Consider the following 22,291-nt stretch of genomic DNA (forward strand, 5'->3'; position numbering starts at 1 on the left):
TTTAATCGCTACGAGCTTCTTGGTCCTGACAGCAGGTAAAGTAAAAAAATAAAAAATAGACGGCACAAAAGATGGTATGTGAGACTTTTAAAATGTATCGTGTCATTACGATATGCGACGCTTGAATATAAAAGCACCACGAATGCATCTGTATGTCAGTATTTTGCTTCACCACTTTGAACCATTCATCAAACAGCAAAGCGCGCACATTGATCCCCGAAGGATCTCCATAGAGGCTTGCTGTCACATGTAGATAGTAAACAGAGACTCTGACGTCACGTTCCGACATTTAGCACACTGCGCCCCCCGACTTTTTGCTGGTACTGCAACTTGCGCACGCGTTGCATTAATTTCTGAGGACCTGCTCAGAGGAAACGTGAAATGAACGCTGGGAACGCGTGGCAGCCATGCGTGCGGGTGCGTACGTGTTCTGAGCGTGAAGTGTAAATCGGCCCTAAGACCCAAGTGTTAGAGATTTGTAAATGCTAACTGATTAGCAGAAGGATGATCATATGTAGGCAGGAGTCAGGAATGATCAGAGGAAAATTATAAGGGGCAAACCAAAACTTTGAATCAGAAAGCAAGGAACACTCAAAAACCTGCAATTCTTTGAATTCAAGCATCTTTCTTTAGGGATTATGAAGAGTTTTTCCTTTATTCTCTTCTACGCGGTAGTGTGCTGGGGAGGCAGCATAAAGAAGAAGGACGTCTCACGCCTGGACAAACTTGTTAGGAAGGTGGGCTCTATTGTAGGAATGAAGCTGGACAGTTTAACATTCGTGGCAGAGCGACGGGCGCTGAACAGGCTCCTGTCAATCATGGAGAATCCACTGCATCCACTGAACAGTATCATCTCCAGACAGAGGAGCAGCTTCAGCGACAGACTGCTGTCACCGTCCTGCTCCACCGACAGACTGAGCAGATCGTTCCTCCACCACACTATGCGACTCTTCAATTCCACCCGGAGGAGTAAATGCTAACATTATTCAAAGTTATTGTCTGCTTTTACATGCATGTTTATTACTCTTTAATTTAAGATTGTTTTTTGTATCAGTATACTGCTGCTGGATTATGTGAATTTCCCCTTGGGATTAATAAAGTATCTATCTATCTATCTATCTATCTATCCATCCATCCATTTTCTAACCCGCTGAATCCGAATACAGGGTCACGGGGGTCTGCTGGAGCCAATCCCAGCCAACACAGGGCACAAGGCAGGAACCAATCCTGGGCAGGGTGCCAACCCACCGCAGGACACACACAAACACACCCACCCACACACCAAGCACACACTAGGGCCAATTTAGAATCGCCAATCCACCTAACCTGCATGTCTTTGGATTGTGGGAGGAAACCGAGCGCCGGAGGAAACCCACGCAGACACGGGAGAACATGCAAACTCCACGCAGGGAGGACCCGGGAAGCGAACCCGGGTCTCCTAACTGCGAGGCAGCAGCGCTACCACTGCGCCACCGTGCCGCCCTCTATCTATCTAATTAAATCTAATTAAAAGTCATATAAAAGGCAATGGCAGGCTCTCATTCTAAAATAAGATCGTGCTCATTGCATCAATGTAACAAGGGAAAAAGTGTTGTGAACACAGAACTTTGTTCATTTTGTACTAATGTGAGAAGCACGTCTAGTGCTCAGACATTCATAATATCTTTTAATGTCCAGTCTATTATAGGACTTCAACCTGAGGTACCCTAGAATAACCTGTGGTTAATCACTTGGAATGATTAAAAATTTATTTATTCTTGGTGAATGTGTCGTAATGAGTGTACTAATGGTGCATTCACCAATCTCATTCCCAAACAGTTTCCCATTCACAGAAAGAATTTGTGGTTTAGTTTTTAAGGTTAGCGATGAGACTTGTATGTCTGTTAATAGCTTGGTTAAATTAATGAGAGCTTAGATATCTAAAGTACACATCCCATATTGGTTCAGCAATGAATTTTTAAACAGGTCTTTTTTATGGTTACCAACCAGTCCACAGATGATCAGTGTGTTATGCTCCAGTCTTGCCCCTAATTTAGGACAAGTTGCACTAAAATGTCCTGGTGGCCCACAATAAAAGCAGCAGCCCTCCTTTTGTTGCCTCTCACACTCATGTGGACTAATCGTATGAAATTCAAAGTTTTTGTAAAAATGTTGCTTTATTTCTCCTTTCAACGAAAGAGCTAGCTTTGTCAATTCTGCAATGTTTTCTAAAGTAAATGATAATGAACAAATTAAATTGTCATAGTGGGCTTTTAAATCTTGTAGTTGTATACATAAGATTTGAATGGCCTCACTAAGAGCTTCCATCTTGGGACCCATAATTAAATGACTCTAGTATTTTATTCTGCCAAAAGGTAGAAAATGGAAGGCCATGTGAAAACATAAAGATGCAGGTTAGAAGATGAAATGAAAAGAAGTCCAAATCCTATAAACCAGTCCTAGTATTTCTCCAGTATTTTAAATGCTAATCAAAACTCATAGACAGAAACACTGTAGCTAGTTTGAAACTTGGAAGGCCTTAATCAAAAACACTTGCAAATGGTACATTGTGCCTCCAAAAGAGGCTAACATGCAGGCCAGATTTTTTAACTGGGCTGCCCAGATGATACAATACAACTACTCCCCTATACTTTCTACAGGCTAGGCCTAGCAGACCCTAAACACAGGAAGCTAGAAAAACAATATAAATATCAGACCAAACTTGCAAGAGCCCCAAAAGAGGAGGAATGATAGAAAACCCTCAACATGTATAGATAGGGCAAACAAAGAGTCTTTATAAATAAAATATTTACAAATCTTTATAAAAAATACAAAAATATTATTTACAAAGAAAAAGAAGCCCAAAGAACAAAAAAACAAAAAAAAAAACAAAACATGCACAGGAAGCACTCCAAAAGGCAATCTACAGTAACATATTCCCAATGCATTAATCAAAAGTCAAAATCTTTAAACAGACTACATAAAGTGTTAAAAAGCAAGAAAATACAAAGATTAATAATAAACATAATGAGGAGAACCCACCAAAGAAATGAGCATATAATATACTGCATATAATACAGAATGTATTATAGAGAATATAGAATGTACCGTATTTCCCATAATCCTTTACAGGACTTGGAGCAGCCCCTCAACATTGATAGACAGGTGGCTCCGCCTCTTGTCTATCCAAGCAAAATCCAAGCAACAAGACAGAATATACTCCCATACAAAGAAACTAAATATTAATCAAAGCTAGCAATAAATACATATTTACACAAATAATACATTAAAATTACAATATAAACATAAACAATAACATTTAATGGATTAAAAATGAACAAGTAAGACAGAAAAAGCAATTTAAACATAAACCAGCAGAGGAACCCTGGCTGAAACATAACACCTAGCAATCTGTGACCACATTCATAGCCAGCACACACAAAATGGTGTTGCAGTAGATCCAAAACATCTAATAATTAATTTTATAAAAGTATAACCATTATTATTCACATCAATAATCAAACATTCAAAATCCTTGAGTTAAAAAAAGAAATAATGCATGTATGAACTGTAAAAACTTTTCTATTGCAAATAAAAAAATGAACAAAGTTGTGCATTCACAACAATGGGAGTGTGCCTTGAATCGGTGCAGTTCCCACAAGTAGAGTGACATCGTTTAATGTGACAAAAGAACAGTACAATGAAAACAAACACTGGAACATAACTAATTATAAACTAACAAACCTGAAAAAATTAGAGAACAAAAAACACTGAAATAACTAGATTCTGACAAATGCTTAAACTAACTGTAGACAGGTAAGAAAAATGAATTTGGATGAACCTTACCAAATGATTGGAAGCAGAGGAACATGTCGCTATATGACAGTATTTTGGCCCCAGTTAGATTGTCCACTGGGGCACCTTGAGTGTGGTATTTGCAAGTTCTTTTCTTGTTCCTGTATCTTCAATCCTGGATCTATGATCTATCCCACAGTCTAGAGACAAGCATGCTTGTGGATGAGTGACTGTAAATTGATCTGGTATGTGTTTGTATGAATCCTGCAATGGCCATGCCTCCCAAGGTTTAGGCCAGTCTTAATTCAGAGGGCATCAATGATAGCTTCCTGCTGTCCACATCATCATAGTAGTGAAAGTGGATTCACATAATACTGTATATGGGTAAATGAATGATCCAATGGCATTCCTAAAATTTAAATCAGCACTCAATTTTTATTATTTTTAGAAGACTCAAAGAACATTCCAATCTCTAAATCTTAGTCCACACTAACATGGCGAAATTTGGAGATGCTACTAGTGTTTTCAGATCATTTTAGTACTAGAGTGCTGTACCGTGTTAGCCATTATGAATGTAGTGTGAAGTCAAGCAAAATGACACCTTTTATTGGCTAACTAAAAAGATTACAATATGCAGACTTCCGTGGCAACTCAGGGCCCTTCTTCAGGTAAGATGTAATGATTAATGATCTTGCCAATTGGGCCTGTGTGGTTTATTTGCCCTTTGTTTATGGAGCAACTACAAAGTAAATCGAAATGCCAAAAGAATGAAAAAAAAAAACAACAAAATTGACTTCTTTTTCTAGAAAGATGAGGAAACACAGCAGTTTTTAAAGGTTACAAGCAAGTATTGGAAAATAAAGACTGGGGGTCCTGCTCTGATAAATAGCATTGAAATATTTGGATGTTTCCAGGTACATTGCCCATCGTCTAAGGCAAAGAAGTTAATTCTCCCATATCATAAACAAAATTCTCAGAACAAACAAGTCAGTGTCTGATCTCATGACAATTATATGCCAGTATTTTCAAAAAACTCCATTATCCCACCCATTTTGTGACACAAGATCCGGCTTTTTTAGAGTTACACACTTTGGAGAGCATTTTTGAAATGATACAGTACATTTTTGTTTTCCAATGGCATTTTAGTATGGCCAGAAAGTGAACACATATGAAAAAAGACAGGTTTCCAAATGTATTTGTGTTAGTGTGGAGTAGGTCCAAGACATAAGTTGAAGTAAAACGATATATTCAGCATGTTCATGAAAGTGTACAAAATCAAAGTGAACTTTTGGATTAAAATGAAGAAGTATACAATGAAGGTGATGCTGCACTTATCTTTCATTTGATGTGGTCATTGTTTTGAAAAAATCTCATATAAATCCAGCCATTTAAGTACTGAATCTACTTAATACAGTTTAGGATAATAAGAGCCAAACAGTAGCATTGAGTACAAGGCTGGAACCAACTCTAGACCGAGTGCCAACCTCAAAAAGGGCCAATATGTTGTCACCAGTTTGCCCGATAAGGGCCATCTTAACAGAATCATAGGTCCCCAGGCAAAGAAGCATGCTGGGGCCCTGGTTTTGATAGCAAAACAGAAACATACATAGGCATTAGAAACATCATGGACCACTGTCCTCAATGCCCATTGTGCCCATACATTAAGACAGCCCTGAGTCTGAGGACAATAGAATAAAGAACCTTCCAGACATAGGAACAGTAAGACAACTACATCCAGGCAGTGATGGACCACGATTCCAGCAATGATTTCTTGCCCATCACTAACATGTGAATTACATTTTGGTAAGACTTCTATGAATACCAGAGAATGGCTACTTAATAGCTAGATGTGATACACAGTTAGATTAAAACTAATGCAGACATTACTGATAGCCACAGCATTGTAGCTACTGCACTCTCACTTTGAAGAGAATACCAAAATTAGGCTGCTACACTGACCAATCGACAAGTCAACAGTTTATATTGTGATTTTAAAAGAGGTTGAGTGGACTAGAAGAAGACTTTTGAAATGAATGAACATTTGAGTTGGGTAGCACTGTAGTGTAGCAATTAGCATTAGTACTTGAACCCTTATTTGATTCATTCTTGTGAGAATTTCTCATTAGTTTCCTACAGTGACAAGTTTCTTCTTACAATACAGCCAGGTTGATTGGTGAGTCTAATCTGGACCAGCACTCTGGATTCTGCCTCCTACATGTTCTGGATATTATCGCCTTTGGTTCCCTGGCTGAAATAAAGTTGGTGTAGAAAATGGAAGGTCAAAAATTCCTTGACAGTGAGGAATGAAAGTAAAACTCTGTCTGTGTGATAGGGAAGTCCTTGCCATAATGCAGAGAATGCAGGATTTTGCATCTCATATTCAATTTTTATCAGAAGCTGTGAGACAAATCCGTCGAAGCAGGCTAATAGAGGAGTCAGAGATGGAATTCCACAAGCCATGTGCTTTGCATGGAGTCACCTTTTTATAAAGACAGTTGTGATTCTTAACTAGAATTGAATTTATTCATAAGGTGTAAAGGCAACATTAACTCACTGCATAAATAATGAAGACTAATGGGTATATTTGTTTTCCTACTTGATAACTGACAGCAGATATGTCATCTTTTTAATATCATCTGCATCATTATTTGATTTCCTTGTAAAATTAAATTGAAAAACTGTACTCACACTGATGTTTGTTTAATCCATGAGGACTTAATGCCACTGCACTTTCAAGAGATTTGAAATGCTTTCCTGGCTAACTGCATGCCTCTTGGCAGCTTCTTTGTCTCCCCTTATTAACACTTTGGCACCCAGAAGAGTGATACTGATGTCAGTCAGTAAATTTTACTCATAAAGATCTAACACTAACTCACCTTTTCAAAATGTAGGGTCTAAACCAGGAAATTGTTTCTTTTCACAGTAGGTTTTATGAAGGTAAGTTGATTTTTTTTAATTTAGTGATAAGAAAGGATTTCAGGCTCCAAAAGTGTAGGTGGCCATTATCATACATATGTGCTGGAGGCCTGTTTTCATTTTTTGGAGCAATAAAAATAAAACCATTTATTGCTGTCATATTTTACATGTGAATCTAGCTATCAGTGTGGTGTACTGGTTTAGGCTTGGGCCTTCAAACTCTGAATTGGTGAGTTGAGATCCCCCTACTGATACTGTGTGACCATGAGCACTATGGTGTAATTGGATAAACAAAAGAAATGCAACCGGTTGTATCTCAGATATTATAAGTCACCTTGGATAAAGGCATCTGCCAAATCTATACTAATAAAAGGCAAAGCCCCAACTGACTGACTGACTGACTGACTCACTCACTCACTCACTCATCACTAATTCTCCAAGTTCCCGTGTAGGTAGAAGGCTGAAATTTGGCAGGCTCATTCCTTACAGCTTCCTTACAAAAGTTGGGCAGGTTTCATTTTGAAATTCTACGCGTAATGGTCAAAACTGGAAGCTATTTTTCTCCATATACTGTAATGGAGTTGAGCTTGAAAGCCGTGGGGGGTGGAGTGTCATGTGACATCATCACGCCTCCCATGTGATCACGTGAACTGACTGTCAACGCATTACGTAGAAAACCAGGAAGAGCTCAAAAAAGCGCTGAAGAAAACATGCATTATATAATTGAGAAGGCAGCGAAACAATAAGAAGCAAGCAAATGTGACATATACAACCATATTCATGAGTGCTGTTACTTCGGAAACAAAGCACGGTGTAAACCTAAAGTTTAAATTAAGTTCATAGACACGCTGCCGCTGGCGTTTCTAGAGTTTCTTCACACTGAATCCTCCAGGCACTACTTACAAAAGGTTACATTGACAATCGTGTTACATTATTTTTAAAATGTTTCCTTTTCTTAGCACAAGCATAGCTGAGAAGCTTTGATGCATGTGCTCCATAACGCGTTAAAAATCACGCATTTAATCACACTTTCAATTCCAAGCAAAGGGGAACTTCTGTCAATGCATGATTTCCTGGCACACCAATTACATTGATCAGCGCTTCCTGATTCATTTTATCCTCGCACCCCCTTGGTTTGAGAAGAGGTATGAAAAAATATGAGGTTAACACAGAAAAACAGATCACCAATTGAATCTTTATTAATAATCGATTCGCCATCAATAATTGTTTTGGTAAAGCCATACTTAGTGTATTCCTCCTTCCATTTTATAAATTTTCCGCCACTAGCCATGATTAAATGAACGGTAAAAAAGTAAGAGCGAAGCGAGGGTGACTTATTCAGGCAGGCAGGCGACAGCTCAATAGCTCGAATTTGGATATAAGTAGATTCTATTTAGTCGCCAGAAATATCTTTGGTAGGAATGGAAGTTGAATTTAGTCTTTAAATTTCTATGGTAAAGAAAAAGTTATGCAATGATGACTACATTTAACTATATAAAGTCAAAACTTGTATATATAAAGTCATTCCCGAATATATAAAGTCAAAACTTGAATATATAAAGTCAGCGTCAGTATATATAAAGTCAAATCTTGAATATATAAAGTCAGCGTCGGAATATATAAAGTAAGCGCTGGAATATATAAAGTCAAAACTTCAATATATAAAGTCAGCGTCCAAATATACAAAGTCAGCGCTGGAATATCCATCCATTTCCCAACCCGTTGAATCCAACCACAGGGTCACGGGGGTCTGCTGGAGCCAATCCCAGCCAACACTGGGCGCAAGGCAGAAACCAATCCTGGGCAGGGCACATGCATCATTTTCAAAACATTAACCGAACAGTGTTTTTTTAATTTATTTTTCTGAATACGTTTTTGTTCACTTAGTTCAGTTCAGAGTCGTTTCAATCAATAGATTTTGACTTTCACTTTGTAAATTCAGGAATGAGTTTATATACTCCGATGTTGACTTTATATAATCAGGACTGACTTTATAAATTCCAACGCTGACTTTATATATTCCAGCACTGACTTTATATATACCGACGCTGACTTTATATATTCAAGTTTTGACTTTATATATTTCAGCGCTTCAAGTTTTGACTTTATATATTCGGGAATGACTTTATATATTCTGACGCTGACTTTATATACAGTATTCAAGTTTTGACTTTATGTATACCAACGCTGACTTTATATATTCAATTTTTGATTTTATATATTCAAGAATGACTTTATATATTCTGATGCCGACTTTATATATTCACAAAATCAATGTATTTGCCTGTTTGGCACCCCAAATATGCCAGCAACACTCATGACAATGACAAAACAATCACATTGTCAATCATGTCATTATTAAAATGTTTCCTTTTCTCTTTACTTCTCCGCTGCCAAGCGGGTATTTTGCTATATGTATATATATATATATATATATATATATATATATATATATATATATATATATATATATATATATATATATGACAAAAACACTCATATCAATGACAAAACAATTACATTAATAATCATGTTACGTTATTTTTAAAATTTTTCCTTTTCTTTTTCATAACTTCTTTAACACACTACTTCTCCGCTGCGAAGCGCGGGTATTCTGCTAGTAAGTTAATAAAAGGAAAATTTATTTTATCATTTTTTTATATTTGCATTTTACCATGTTTACTGATGACTTCACCAGTTGTGTTATTTGGAAGAAGATTGCTAGGATTCTGGCAGGTTGTGCACATTACACTGCTCTGCAAGTGGTGTCACAGCAGCCATCTTATTTAAGGATGAGGCACATGTACTGAGACATCATCTGAACTTTAAGTAAATGAATGACTTTTTGTTGAGTAAACACTAGTTTCTCAAACAATATAATTTAAGGAACAATTTAGGTCCTCAACTTTGGTGATCTAGTGACTTTTTAATTTTGTTTTGTCCCTTGGTTGTTATGGTAATCAATGTTAGATGTACAGCACGTTATATCACGGACACAAATGTACAAAAGTCAGACCATCCGAGATTACGGATAAAAAACACTTTGGAGGTGGCATGCGTAATATGATTTAGATTCTCTGTCTAGTGCTATCAGGAAATTCAATGCTTCCAACTGATGTACTCATTAAGTTTATTTATTTATCAATTGATTGATTGGATGTATTATCTTTCCTGTGAGTCCGTATTCTTGTTTTTTTATATTTCTGCTGCTGTATGCATTTGAATTTTCCCATGGAATTAATGAAGTTTATCTAATCTAATCTACTAGATCCCTGCCTCTGATCTTTTGACTATGACTTCTGGTTCTGATTTTTGGCTTACATGAAAGATAGGAAAGACTCAATGTTCCAGCATTAGGAATGGCTTTTTAATGATGTTTTAAATTTTGGTCACACTTTTAAATTCTCTTTGTCTTACAATTTAGAGCAGCCACTGAAGATGGATCAGTGTAGCAAAGAAAGAGAGTCAAGATGATCCCAGATAACCTTGTTTTAATAAGCATCCTAACAGCAATCAGTAATCCTCCGACATTAATATAATAGTGGCAACAACTCATTTCAAAATGAGAAAAGAGATGTAGAGTCTGCTGATATTTTAGGCAGATGGATACCAGAGAACAACTTTTTAAGCACTTTATTTACGTACTTAAATAGCTTAAAAGCTGATTGAGCTTACCCCTTACCAAGATTTTGGTGTCCCATATCTTACCCAAACACATTTTGAATAAAGATAGACATGCCTTTACAATCTTAGACCACATCAGGGGCCTCATGTATAAACGGTGCATATGCACAAAAATGTTGCGTACATCCGTTTCCATGCTCACATCACAATGTATAAAAACTAAACTTGGCGTAAAACCATGCACATTTTCACACCAGCTAAATCCTTGGTGTACGCAAGTTCTTCGCTCGGTTTTGCAAACTGGCGGCACCCAGCGTCATGGCAGTGACTTTGTTCCAGTGTGGTTTCCCTTTATTTTTTAGATCCACATCCCTGATGCGGCTTTATCAGACACACTGAAATTAACTGCATATCGTTTATTAGTTTAAGGCATCTGATTGTAATTAACCTGTAACAATATAATGGTCCACGGAATGGCCACACTATTCCAAATACCATAGCTGCTTTAGCGTTGTTCCTCTCAATGCACTACTCAGAATATTTATCTCACTGTATCTGAGTGTGGAATCACAGCTCTACAGCAGCTGATCAAAAAGAGAATTATCGGGATACAGCATCAAGGACACTCTGTCTCAGCCATGCTGTCTATTTGAACTTCTCCCATACGGCAAACGCTTTAGAGCCTTTCGTGTAGGGACCTTGCAGTTCAGAAACAGTTTCATTCCAAGAACTATAAACGCACTCAATCAGTCCATCAAGTGCTCCTTATAGAACTTTTTTACTTATAAGTGCAATCACCTCACTGTAAACTTGCACTACAGTTATAATATTGCACAACCTGATCCACTTTATAAGGTGCGTATTTACATATGATAATGATATCATTTTTAAGATTTTTAAAATATGTTTATTACATTATACAGATAAAATTTTAACATCATTTAAATAATCTATATTGTTAATAATTTAATATGTGAGGACACGGAGGACAGCAGTAGCGATGAACTGGCGCCCCGTACAGGGATTGTTGCTGCCTCGTGTTGTATGCTTGAAGGGGCTGGTGCGACACTGGATGGATAGATGGATAGAATAATTAAACATCTACTTTGAAGATATTTCAATGTTCCTTAAAAGTTTTGAAGAATCTGTGTTCTAAGCTTACAGATGGCTTGACATCTATTACAGAGCTGATTGTGTGGCAATTGGGTTCTTGAAGAAAGAAAGGGAAGGACAGGAATTGGGGGTTAGTATGTTTGAAAGAGACAGTACTGTTGCAATTAATTATTTAATTGAAGGTTGTGCATGGGGCAGCAAGCATCTTGCGTGAGGCAGGAACAATCTCTGGAAGGAGCACCAGTTCGTCACAATCACTGAGCCATCATGTTCCCATGTTTAATACATGCTTTAATTCCTATCATCATGAAAATGATATCAAGTATACATCTCAGTATTTAAATTATTCAGAGAGCTGTAATATCACAAATGTAATGGATTCTGTGTCCTGTCGGAGAAAGAGAAAGCCAGTTTAAGAAGCACTTAGTGATTCACACACATAGAGCACAGAGAAGAACAAATACAAAACAAAGCATTTAACGTGCTACTTTAGTTACGATGGGATTTGAGAATCTAGTAAATTAACTGATTTTAAGATGAAGTTTATGACGTTCCACTTTAACGACAAAATAAACTACGTGATTAAAGTGGAAATTTTGTGATTAAAGTTGACATTTTGAGCTTTTTTCCCACTGTGTGCCTATTTATTTTTTCTTTTCTATGTAAGCTAAGCTTCCATATAACACTCAGACAGTGGGCTATGATTCGCCTTTTCACGGTATCGGACAGCTTCTTTTTTATTTTGGGCACTGTGGGACTTTGTGAACTTGAACTTTTGAGTTTCTCCGACACTATGTCACTCGATCAGCTTTCTTTTGTTGTTTATATCAAATGTCTAAACCAACAAATAGTATGTTTTTCTTTGCCTCCACTTGGTATTCACTGAAATTCTTCTATTTTCCCCCGTACTTTTGCCATTGTCTTTTCACAGAATACTGAGCTTAAGGGATATTTATATTGATCTGCATATTCAAAGAGGTGTAATTCTGGGAGGAGACGGGGCGGGACAGCAGGTGTGCATGTTCGTTACTTTTCACGCTGACCAGGATTTATGTAGCGGAAGAATGTGGAAGTTGGCATACGCACAGCTTTATGCATCTGCATTTTTTTGTGCATACGCACATTTCTGCTTTTGTTCGTACGCCAAGTTTAGTGTGAATTCTATACCTGGCATTATGCATGAGGCCCCAGGTCTGTGTACCTCTTGCTTAGACATCTATTTTCTTCCTGCTGTTCCTCCCATGTACTCTGGGTAAATGGCATGTTCACAGTTGGACTTATTAATTGTAACATATGGTAATGTTCCCTCATGTTAAAAGTTTGCTTCACTCATATTGCTTCCACTGTAGTCCATCCATCCATTTTCTAACCCGCTGAATCCAAACACAGGGTCACGGGGGTCTGCTGGAGCCAATCCCAGCCAACAAAGGAAGCAATCCCGGGCAGGGTGCCAACCCACCGCAGGACACACACAAACACACCCACACACCAAGCACACACTAGGGCCAATGTAGAATCGGCAATCCACCCAACCCGCATGTCTTAGAACCAGAGCACCCGGAGGAAACCCGCACAGACACGGAGAGAACATGCAAACTCCACGCAGGGAGGACCCGGGAAGTGAACCCGGGTCCCCTAACTGCGAGGCAGCAGCGCTACCCACTGCGCCACCGTGCCGCCCCTCCATTGTAGTAATCCATTTAAAACACAGTTTCTATCATATTTCTATTTTATAAAGTGCATCACCTGGGAAATGGCAGTGAGATCTACGAAACTTCTGATGTTTCAATTTTTAGGAGCAATTACAGCAGCAGTAAACCTCACTACAACCAAAACATCTTACTGTACTTCTATAGTTGTGTATACATGAATGCTGATGAATGGCTGGAAACACCATGATTTATAGATCTCTCAAATGAATCAACAAATGTAATATAAAAATCTTTTACTTACCAACAAAACACCATACTGCAAAGCGGATCCAAGTGATGCTTGACAGCTTTAACATGAGATAAATGTTGACCAACATGGCAAAGGCTGGCACAAAAGGGACACATGGAGCCATATAGGGAAGCTTCTTGGGGTTCTCGGGTTGCTGCAGAATGACGAATATCAGAGCACATATCAGCAAAACCATAAGAACAACTAGGAGAATGGCCCACCAGCTGTTATCAGAAATGTAGTCAGCACAAAAAATGATGAAAGAGCAGAAAATGAAGATCAGGATAAAAAGCAACAGGACACAAGTGGTGACGGTCCGTCCTGTGGTAGCAGTGGGGCGATCCATTTTTGAGGGGAGTCCCAGGCGTATCCTAAGAGTATAATAACGAGGACCTATAAGCTTCTTGAGTTTGATTAAATAGATATTCTCAGACTCATCTGCTTCAATACCTGATGTCATATCTACAGTTCCATAATTTGGGTGGCTGGCATTGTATGCGGTTTTGTCAGACTTGCCAATCAACATCTCATTGTCTCCAAGAGATGGTAGGTTTTTTGCCCCACAGGTGTTTGTTGGTGGACCACTGTATTCCTCTCCCTCACTTATGGGAGAGCATACCTCCTTTTCACATTCAGCTAGGATTCCCTCTTTCTTCTTAGTGTGTTCTTCTGAGAGGAACTTGACAAATCCATCAATATCACTTTCAGGCTGGTAGCGCAAGAGCAAGACACACACAGAGACCAATGTATATGCTAGAAGAGTACCAATAGACATCATCTCGATCAAGTCTCGGAGGCTTACAAGCAGGGAGAGCAGTGCAGCCAAGAAACCTGACACTACACATGCAACCGCAGGAGTTTCTGTGTAACTGCTCACATGTGAGAGGAACCTAGGAAAAGGGAAGAATTAAAGAAAACAGAGAGATGCATTTATTTGGGATCTCCATACCTTCTGAAGGTGCATTCATTGTAGTTAACTTTCGGCACATCATCTGTACCTCACACTTTTCTGTTAAAGTCTTTTCATGAAAACACTCCTGTTGAGTGGTCTGCTAAAACAGAATTTTAACACTATGGTATATTTGGCCATACAGTCTATTCACCTATGACTGGGTAGAGAAGTGTGAGGGCAACAACATCATCAGGTTTGTTGATGACACCACTGATGAGGACAAGGCTTCCTACAGCAGGGTGGTGGTAAAAGAGCTTACCATATGGTACCATGACAACAACCCCTCCCTGAATGTTGACAAAACAAAGGAGGTCATTGTTGACTTCAGGAAGAACAAAGGTAATCACGCTCCACTTCAAATTAATGGCTCACCTCTCCACACAGTTAGCAGCTTCAGTATCCCGGGTGTTCAGGTCACTGACTCAGCACCAACTGCATTCTCAGAAAAGTTCCTTTTTCCTGAGAAGGCTCAATAGCTTTGAGATAGCAAGAAAAATGCTGGTAATCTTGCACTAAACTGCACCATTGAGAACTTCCTGACCAGATGTATCACAGTATTATTTGGTAACCTGACTTGCTAGGATTGCAAGCGCCTCCAAAGAACTGCCTGTGCTGCTTCTAAAATCACTGGGGCTGACTTTCCACAACTTCATACAGCCTAGTTCGCCTTTTGACTGAGGGGGGCAGAATCCATCACCACTGATGACAATCATTCAGCTCATCCCCTGTTTTCACTCCTGCCTTCTGATAAATGCTACTGGAGCCTCACCACATGCTCTACCTGCTTCAGGAACAGTTTTTTTCCCAAGCCATAAGGTCAGTGAACTTTTGGTAACCTGATCTTACAGGCCCTGTACTGTACCCAGCTGCTGGTTTATTTCTAAAAGTAATGTATCTACAGTACAGCCATTATCTTTATATTGTTAGCTGTCCACATCCCCCCTGCAACTCTGGCACTTTTACTATGTCCCTGTAGATTATGTGACAATAAAGATCTAATCCAATCTAATATAATTTACATATTATACTGTTGTAAAATAATTAGCTCAGAAGTCAGTGTATCTAAAACCTACCTAAAAAGCAGGCCATCTCCAGCCATGGCATATATCACCCTGGGCATTGGAAAGAGGGACCCCAGTAAACTGACAGTGAGACCAGCAATGGAGCCAATGGCCACAATATACTTGGCAAACATTAGGCCATGGACTGCAAACATTTCCATAAGGGGTGACTCTGCGTCAATGTCGTTGTAGCGCACCATGAGTGTCAATATCACACTAACCTGCAGAAAGGAAAAAAGAAATAAATTAGATTTACTAGTTAGTTGGATTGGAGGTGGGAGTAAAGTGACGTGAATTTATAAAATGGCTAGAAAACAGCATCATAGGCCTTGAGCCCAGAACCAAAAGGAAAATGTAAGACTGTGAGAATCGTTTTGTACTTCTGATTTGGGAAGGTCTGCAGCATTGCGCATAGTCGGAGAAAGAAATTTGTGGTGAATTATTAGTGATAATAACGCCTCTCTTCTTACCTGTTTTTTGTGCCACGTCACACTAGTTTTGATTTGTAAACTTTATAGTTCTTCACTGTTGCATGTACACTACATTGTCCAGATGCAGTAACAACATTATATGCTTTTCAGACGCAAAATAAGATCAGCTTAAAATTGCTTTTATATGTTTTTTATAACTAAAGTATGGGAAGACTGCCCGAGTTGGAGTTGGAGTTGGGGGCATTGACTAAGCCTTATGGTTTGGGGATTAACACCCCAAGTAATACTGCACACTGCTTGTACTGTAAATATTTTTTTTCTGTTTGCTAAAAAATTAAGTGTAATCTAGTGTCTTTACCTTGGGAAGAAATCTGAAATTCATGCCAAGTTTCATGTCTTTGGAAGATCCATGGTAAACTCAATATTAAAATGTAAGCTGAAGGCCAAATAGATTTCATTCATTGGGAGAAAAAGTGAGTTCACACGTCAAAGCTTTAAAGTCAATCCTAGCACAGTGATCTACCAGAACTGTCTTACTGTTATGCTCCTTAAACTGACATGTTATCTATGAAAGAGTAACATGGGCACAAAGACTGTGGTAGTCAGCTTCCAGTGACAGCCCAAGGGTCCTTGCTGATTATTGGACAGGAAGGTGATGCCATTTTCTTCCTTGTGCCAGCTCAGGAAGAAGGGTATATGTTTGAACTAGAATGCCTTCAGACAGATTTGCACAATTCTAAGATGTGTAACAGATCACTCACCATTTAATGTTAAAGGACTGACTTGTCATTTATGTGGAAATATAAAGGAACAAATCATATAATTTAGAGTTACACTGAAAGTGCATAACAAAAAACATTAGGCAGCTGGCTGCACTCTGTATGCCTGCCAATGTTAATAACATGCATGTGTGTGGTCTAAAGCAGCCATTCATAATCATTCTAAAACCTCTTTGAATTGTTAAAAGTTCATTTTGTATTCATAATGACTCTAAATATTCTTTAGTTTTCATAAGGAAATCTTATCTAGAATTCCAGGGATATAAATTTGGAAGACAGCCTAGCTCCACTATGCTTTGATGTAATGCAGTAGTTTTATTATCCATGCGGTGGCAGAAAATAACCCATAAATCAAATATAAAACGAACATATGCTGGATACAATGTAGACTGTGTCCTTTTTGTTTACATTTTTACTCATATTTTTATTACTGAAAAGATGAAGCAAGAGGAACAAAGCAGGAAACACTGTGGATGAAGTGCCAGCACTGTAAAATCACATACACCAACAAACACTTATGTTAGCTAGTTTAGAAATGCCAGGCAACCTAACATTAAGCTGACGTATATATTTTTATTTTTTTCAATCCATCTCTTATTGAACCTGCTTAAATCTGCCCAAACTCACAGGAGCCATAGTTTATCCTGACACCATCCAGAGTAAGGCAATGAGCAATACTGGATCAGATTCCAGTTCACTGCAGTTCACTGGTAAAATGTAAACTCTTTATGTCAGCTAACTTTCTGGAGGGGAAAACTGGAGTTCTATAAAAATGCTAAGGATTCATAGGAAGAATCTGTAGACTGCACACAGACGTTTCCTTGGATTGAAAGCTAAAATTCATGAGGCAGCAGCACTAACTACTGAACCACCCAACCGTCCCTCTGGATTTTCCTGTTAAACTGTATAATTATAATATAACATAAAATTTTATATAACAATTGTATTATGTGGACATAAATGTTTTATTCAGTTGAGAAAACTTAGACCTCTGCTCCAGTTCATGTTTGATTTGTCCTGATAATGTTTAAAATGTTAATGTACTTTATTTGATGTAACTGAAACCTATTCAAGTTGCTAATTGCAATACTAACATAGCACTTGGGTGAAAAAATGCTAACATTTGTGGAACATTCAAAGCAAGAAAAACAAGAGAAAGGCTTGGTGGACCTGTGAACATCGGTGACGATTATGCAAAGAGAACTAATATGGGTACTATGGTATTTCACAAGCCATGGGGAGAGAAGAAAACAAATATTATATTCTTGGCTGCTTGTTTCATTCCACACAGAATATGAAAGGCACTCTGGGTCCACTAAAGGAAATTGCTCTTGCAGACAAATGTTAGATATCCATTTTCTAATGTATTTCTAAGAAGTTGAGTAGTGGCTTAGCTGGTTTCTTTGTGTTCTTGTGATTGGGGTTTGACTCCAGCATCTACCTTGGGCAGGCTGTGTCACATACTGATTAAGGTTTTGGAACTAGAACTTTGGAACTAAGATGGTGTGGTCAAACCTAGTATTGACACTGCCTGACCTGCTCCAACTGGAAAAGTAAAAGAAATATAACCAATTGTATCTCAAATGTTTTAAATCCTCTGGGATGATTGCATCAGTCAATACTTTATTTTAGAAGTCATGCTATTTAGACCCAATAGCACCATCAGGACCCCCTGCATCGACCTTTCCATTGTGGCTCAATTTGAGAAATCCATGATCACAAATTTAGGTGTGAAAATGGATTCCACTTTAAAACTTGATGTGAACCATGTGAACGCAGTGGTAAAATCTTGCTTTTTCCAGTTGAGGAGGCTGTCAAAAATCAAGCCTGTTTTGTCTAAACGCAAACTTGAAACACTTCTCATCTAGATTACTGCAATTTTGCTTCTTTTTGGTATTAGCCAGGCCTCCATTGCTCACCTACAGCTGGTACAAAATGCTGCTGTTCGATTTTTAACTGGCAGAAGAAAGCATGAGCATGTTACCCCGATTTTGACTTTCCTTCACTGGCTTCCAATTTGTTTTTGAATCCATTTTAAGATCCTTGTAGTTGTTTTTAAATCTTTTAATGGTTGTGCCCCACTTTATTTGTTGGAACTGCTGCACCCTTACATACCGTCTCGCTCTCTCAGGTCAGCAGACCAGATGGTTTTATGTGTTCCCAAGGCACGATGCAAACTCAGAGGTGATCGAGCCTTTTCAGTTGCAGCCACAAAACTCTGGAACGATTTGCCGTTGCACGTTAGGCAGGCTCCTTCACTAGCTGTCTTTAAATCCTATTTAAAAACACATTTTTATTCTCTGGCTTTTAACCCAGTATGATATGTTGGCTATCTGTATACTTTTTATTAAGAATCTCTTCATTCTAATATGTTTATGTGTTCCTGTTTTATTTACCCTTTGGTTATTGTTTGTCTGATATGCTGGGTTTTTATTGTACAGCACTTTGGTCAGCCTTGATGTTGCTTTTAAAGTGCTTTATAAATAAATAAATAAATCAGTCAAATAAGTAAGCAATAATAAAGTTGAACAATGATAAAATTTGAATAAAATATAAAAGGGCTCTGAATACTGAGCTAAATGCAAGGCTTGGTGAAATGTTCGGACAGCTAAATATAAAGACCACAGAAAAGAAGAAAGTGTGCATAAACTGTCACCTCCCCAGCTCACACGCTCTGTAAATTTCGTCTTCATTGAAAGGTTTAACTTACCGAGACATATGCGGTCAGACAAGTCACAAGCGAGGCAGTGATGGCATAAGGAATGGAAGTGTTGGGGCTCTTTGCTTCTTCACCTGTGGTTGCAATGATGTCAAAGCCAATAAAAGCATAAAAGCAGGTAGCAGCACCCTGTAGAACCTAAAAAGCAGAAGAATATGCACTGTTGTGAACAACCTTTTATCGAAATTGTAATTTGGCAAGGAAGTGAGCTCGCCATTTTGGTTGAGCACATTTCACAAATTGCTGGATGGGGCATACAAAATGGGAGAAGGCATGTCAAGGTTAATGAAATGACAGTCCAGTGCCAACACTATTAGCAGATGTCATTATAGCTCACTAAACCTGCACAACTGCATAGTTAATATCATGAATGCATACAATTATCTATACACACGCTGTTCCTGTTCCTGTGGCTACCTGAGGTTCTCATACTTCACATTGTCAGACCCACTAGTGGTATTTGAATTCCATGCCTTATGGATCTAATTTGTCACAAAGCAGGAAATGTGGTTCCTCTAGGTACCCCCTAAGGATGTAGCTTGTTCTACAAGAATGACCTGCACATTAAATTGAAATCTCAGTGAGAGTGGTTACCCAAAACAGTTATTGTAAGCAGTGAAGATCTGGTGGATAACATTTCAAAGTGTTCTATCTAGGGACTGGCCCAATTCGAAATCAAAGAGGCCTTGTTAGTTAAAATGCCTAAGGCTATCCAAAAATCAAAGATGAACAGTTATTAAAACCTAGAAACACAAAGGAATGAATAAATCTCCATTCTCCAAAAGCTATGTTTCCCCCCTCTTTTACTACTTATTATTATGTATCATTTCAAAGTTATGGGAATTTTATGTTTTATTGTGTTTTTTGTTCATTTAGCTGATTTCATAAGTGATTTTTGTAACTGTGTACTGTCACTTTAAATAGTTAATTTCTTGTTCTTTGTGAGTTGTGCCCTAGGAGGCACAGCCACCCTGATGTTACCACTCCTGAGGCCTCCCTCAGGCTGTTCAGATTGGGTTGGAAATCACTCACTTGTTGGAGTTCAGTTAGGGAGTATTACATTTTCTGTGTTGGGCTTTCTAGATGTTTGATTACTTCTCGCTTTGATGTAAGTATTCAGAATTTTGCATATCATATAGACACTTGTATTTTGCTATTTTTGTTAAGTCTTTCATTTTTACAGATTTTTTACTTGCCCTTCTACTACAAGGATTTTATTATAATTCATTGATATTTATAGTTGTCCAACCAGTTTTTGGCCTGTTCTGGTTGAAGCCAGCAGACAGCCTTAGGGGCCTAAATGGGTTAAGGTGAGACTGTGCCAGACAGACCAGTGAAGATCCTGGCCTGCTTGAGTAGCAGCCAGTGGAGGCCTCACACCTGTCTTGCCTTGGAGGAAACTTCAATTCATGAAATTCATGAGCTGTAAGATATTGTGACCAAGTTATAAACCGCCATGTATAATGATAGGGATGAAGCTGTTACAGTCAGGTATTTTTTTCCCCCTGGGTTATATGTATTTACTGTTTTATTGTGTTTTGGGGTATTTTGTAATGATTATATTAATAACAATAACAGTGCACTGCATGATAACATGCAGTGGATACGCTTGACTTTAGTATTTTCATACTCTTTTTCTGTACATTTAGCATTTGTTTGCTCAGAGGTTGATGTCCTTGCTGCTTCCTAAGCAGCTTTTCTGTTTTCCACTCTAGCAGCCCGCTTCTTCTCTTGTTTTGTCGGTATATTTTCACGTTAAAACTGACTAAGTCAGTGTTTGTGTTGCAATTACTTAGTACGTTTTCTTTAATTTTTCACTTAAGCCGACACTTAAGTCTTCAAACTGCCTCAAGAATGATTTCAGATATGAAGAGGTAGGGAAAGTGACGTCGAAGGTGGTAGGAATGAGGATGGCACCCGTACACATGCGCCGCATGGCTGCCCTGCTAGTTGATTTTACAATAAAATGAAATAAAAATTAAAAGAGCAATAACCTTGGAGGTCAATCATCACCCCAAAAGCGGATAGTAGACATCACATAGTATATGTGTATCACATTTCAGGTCAATAGGTCAAATGGTTTGTGAGCTACAGGTGATTTAAAATCATGGACAGATAAACGGATAGCCACGGTAGCGTTTTATATATAAAAATGGTTATGTAATTTCTGCTATTTTGGATTATCTATACTAATAAAAAGCAAAGCCCTCACTGACTGACTGACTGACTGACTGACTGACTGACTGACTGACTCACTGACTCACTCACTCACTCACTCACTCACTCATCACTAATTTTCCAACTTCCCGTGTAGGTAGAAGGCTGAATTTTGGTAGGCTCATTCCTTACAGCTTATTTACAAAAGTTAAGCAGGTTTCATTTCGAAATTCTACATGTAATGGTCATAACTGAATCCTACTTCTGTACATATATACGTCCATAGCCTGCAGCTCGGTCGCCGTGTGGGGCGGCGTTGCGTCCCCCATCACCACGCCTTCCACGTAATTGACTGCATGCCCATATAAGGCCATCCATCGCTACGGTTTCTTCATTCCCTTCTTTGCTTCGCCACGGTATTCACGTCTCCCTGCTGATAACTGCAGCATTTTTATTTAATCCATGGCTTCTCCGCTTTTTTAGTATTTCGTAGATTATAGTTATTGTGTAGATATTTTAGACTTAGTTTACTGTTAAGGTACCCATTTTCTTGTAGCGTTGCGTACCCCATCACCACGCCTCCCATGTAGTTGGCTGCCTGCCTATATTGCATCCCCCATACCAACGCCTCCCACGTAATTGACTGCCTACCCATAAAAGGCCGTCCTTCACTCCTGTCTCTTCATTCCCTTCCTTGGTTCGCCACGGTATTCATGTCTCCCTGCTGATAACTGCAGCCTTTTTATTTAATCCACGGCTTCTTCGCTGTTTTATTGTTCCGTTTATTACAATTATAGTTATTGTGTTGGTATTTTAGACTTAGT

General features: G+C 38.5%; 1 protein-coding gene across 1 annotated transcript in view; it reads right to left on the reverse strand.

The window, feature by feature from the left end:
• Window positions 1-22,291, reverse strand: part of slc7a14a (solute carrier family 7 member 14a) — a 98,773-nt gene that overhangs the window by 5,452 nt on the left and 71,030 nt on the right. The window contains exons 6-8 of the mRNA XM_039761291.1: window positions 19,302-19,448; window positions 15,394-15,602; window positions 13,381-14,258 (exon numbers count right to left, since the gene is read on the reverse strand). Of these exons, the coding sequence (XP_039617225.1) occupies window positions 13,381-14,258; window positions 15,394-15,602; window positions 19,302-19,448 (1,234 nt within the window). The remainder of the gene's footprint in view (window positions 1-13,380; window positions 14,259-15,393; window positions 15,603-19,301; window positions 19,449-22,291) is intronic.

Source organism: Polypterus senegalus, chromosome 1 (genome assembly GCF_016835505.1).
Source record: "Polypterus senegalus isolate Bchr_013 chromosome 1, ASM1683550v1, whole genome shotgun sequence".
NCBI classification, from domain to species: domain Eukaryota; kingdom Metazoa; phylum Chordata; class Cladistia; order Polypteriformes; family Polypteridae; genus Polypterus; species Polypterus senegalus.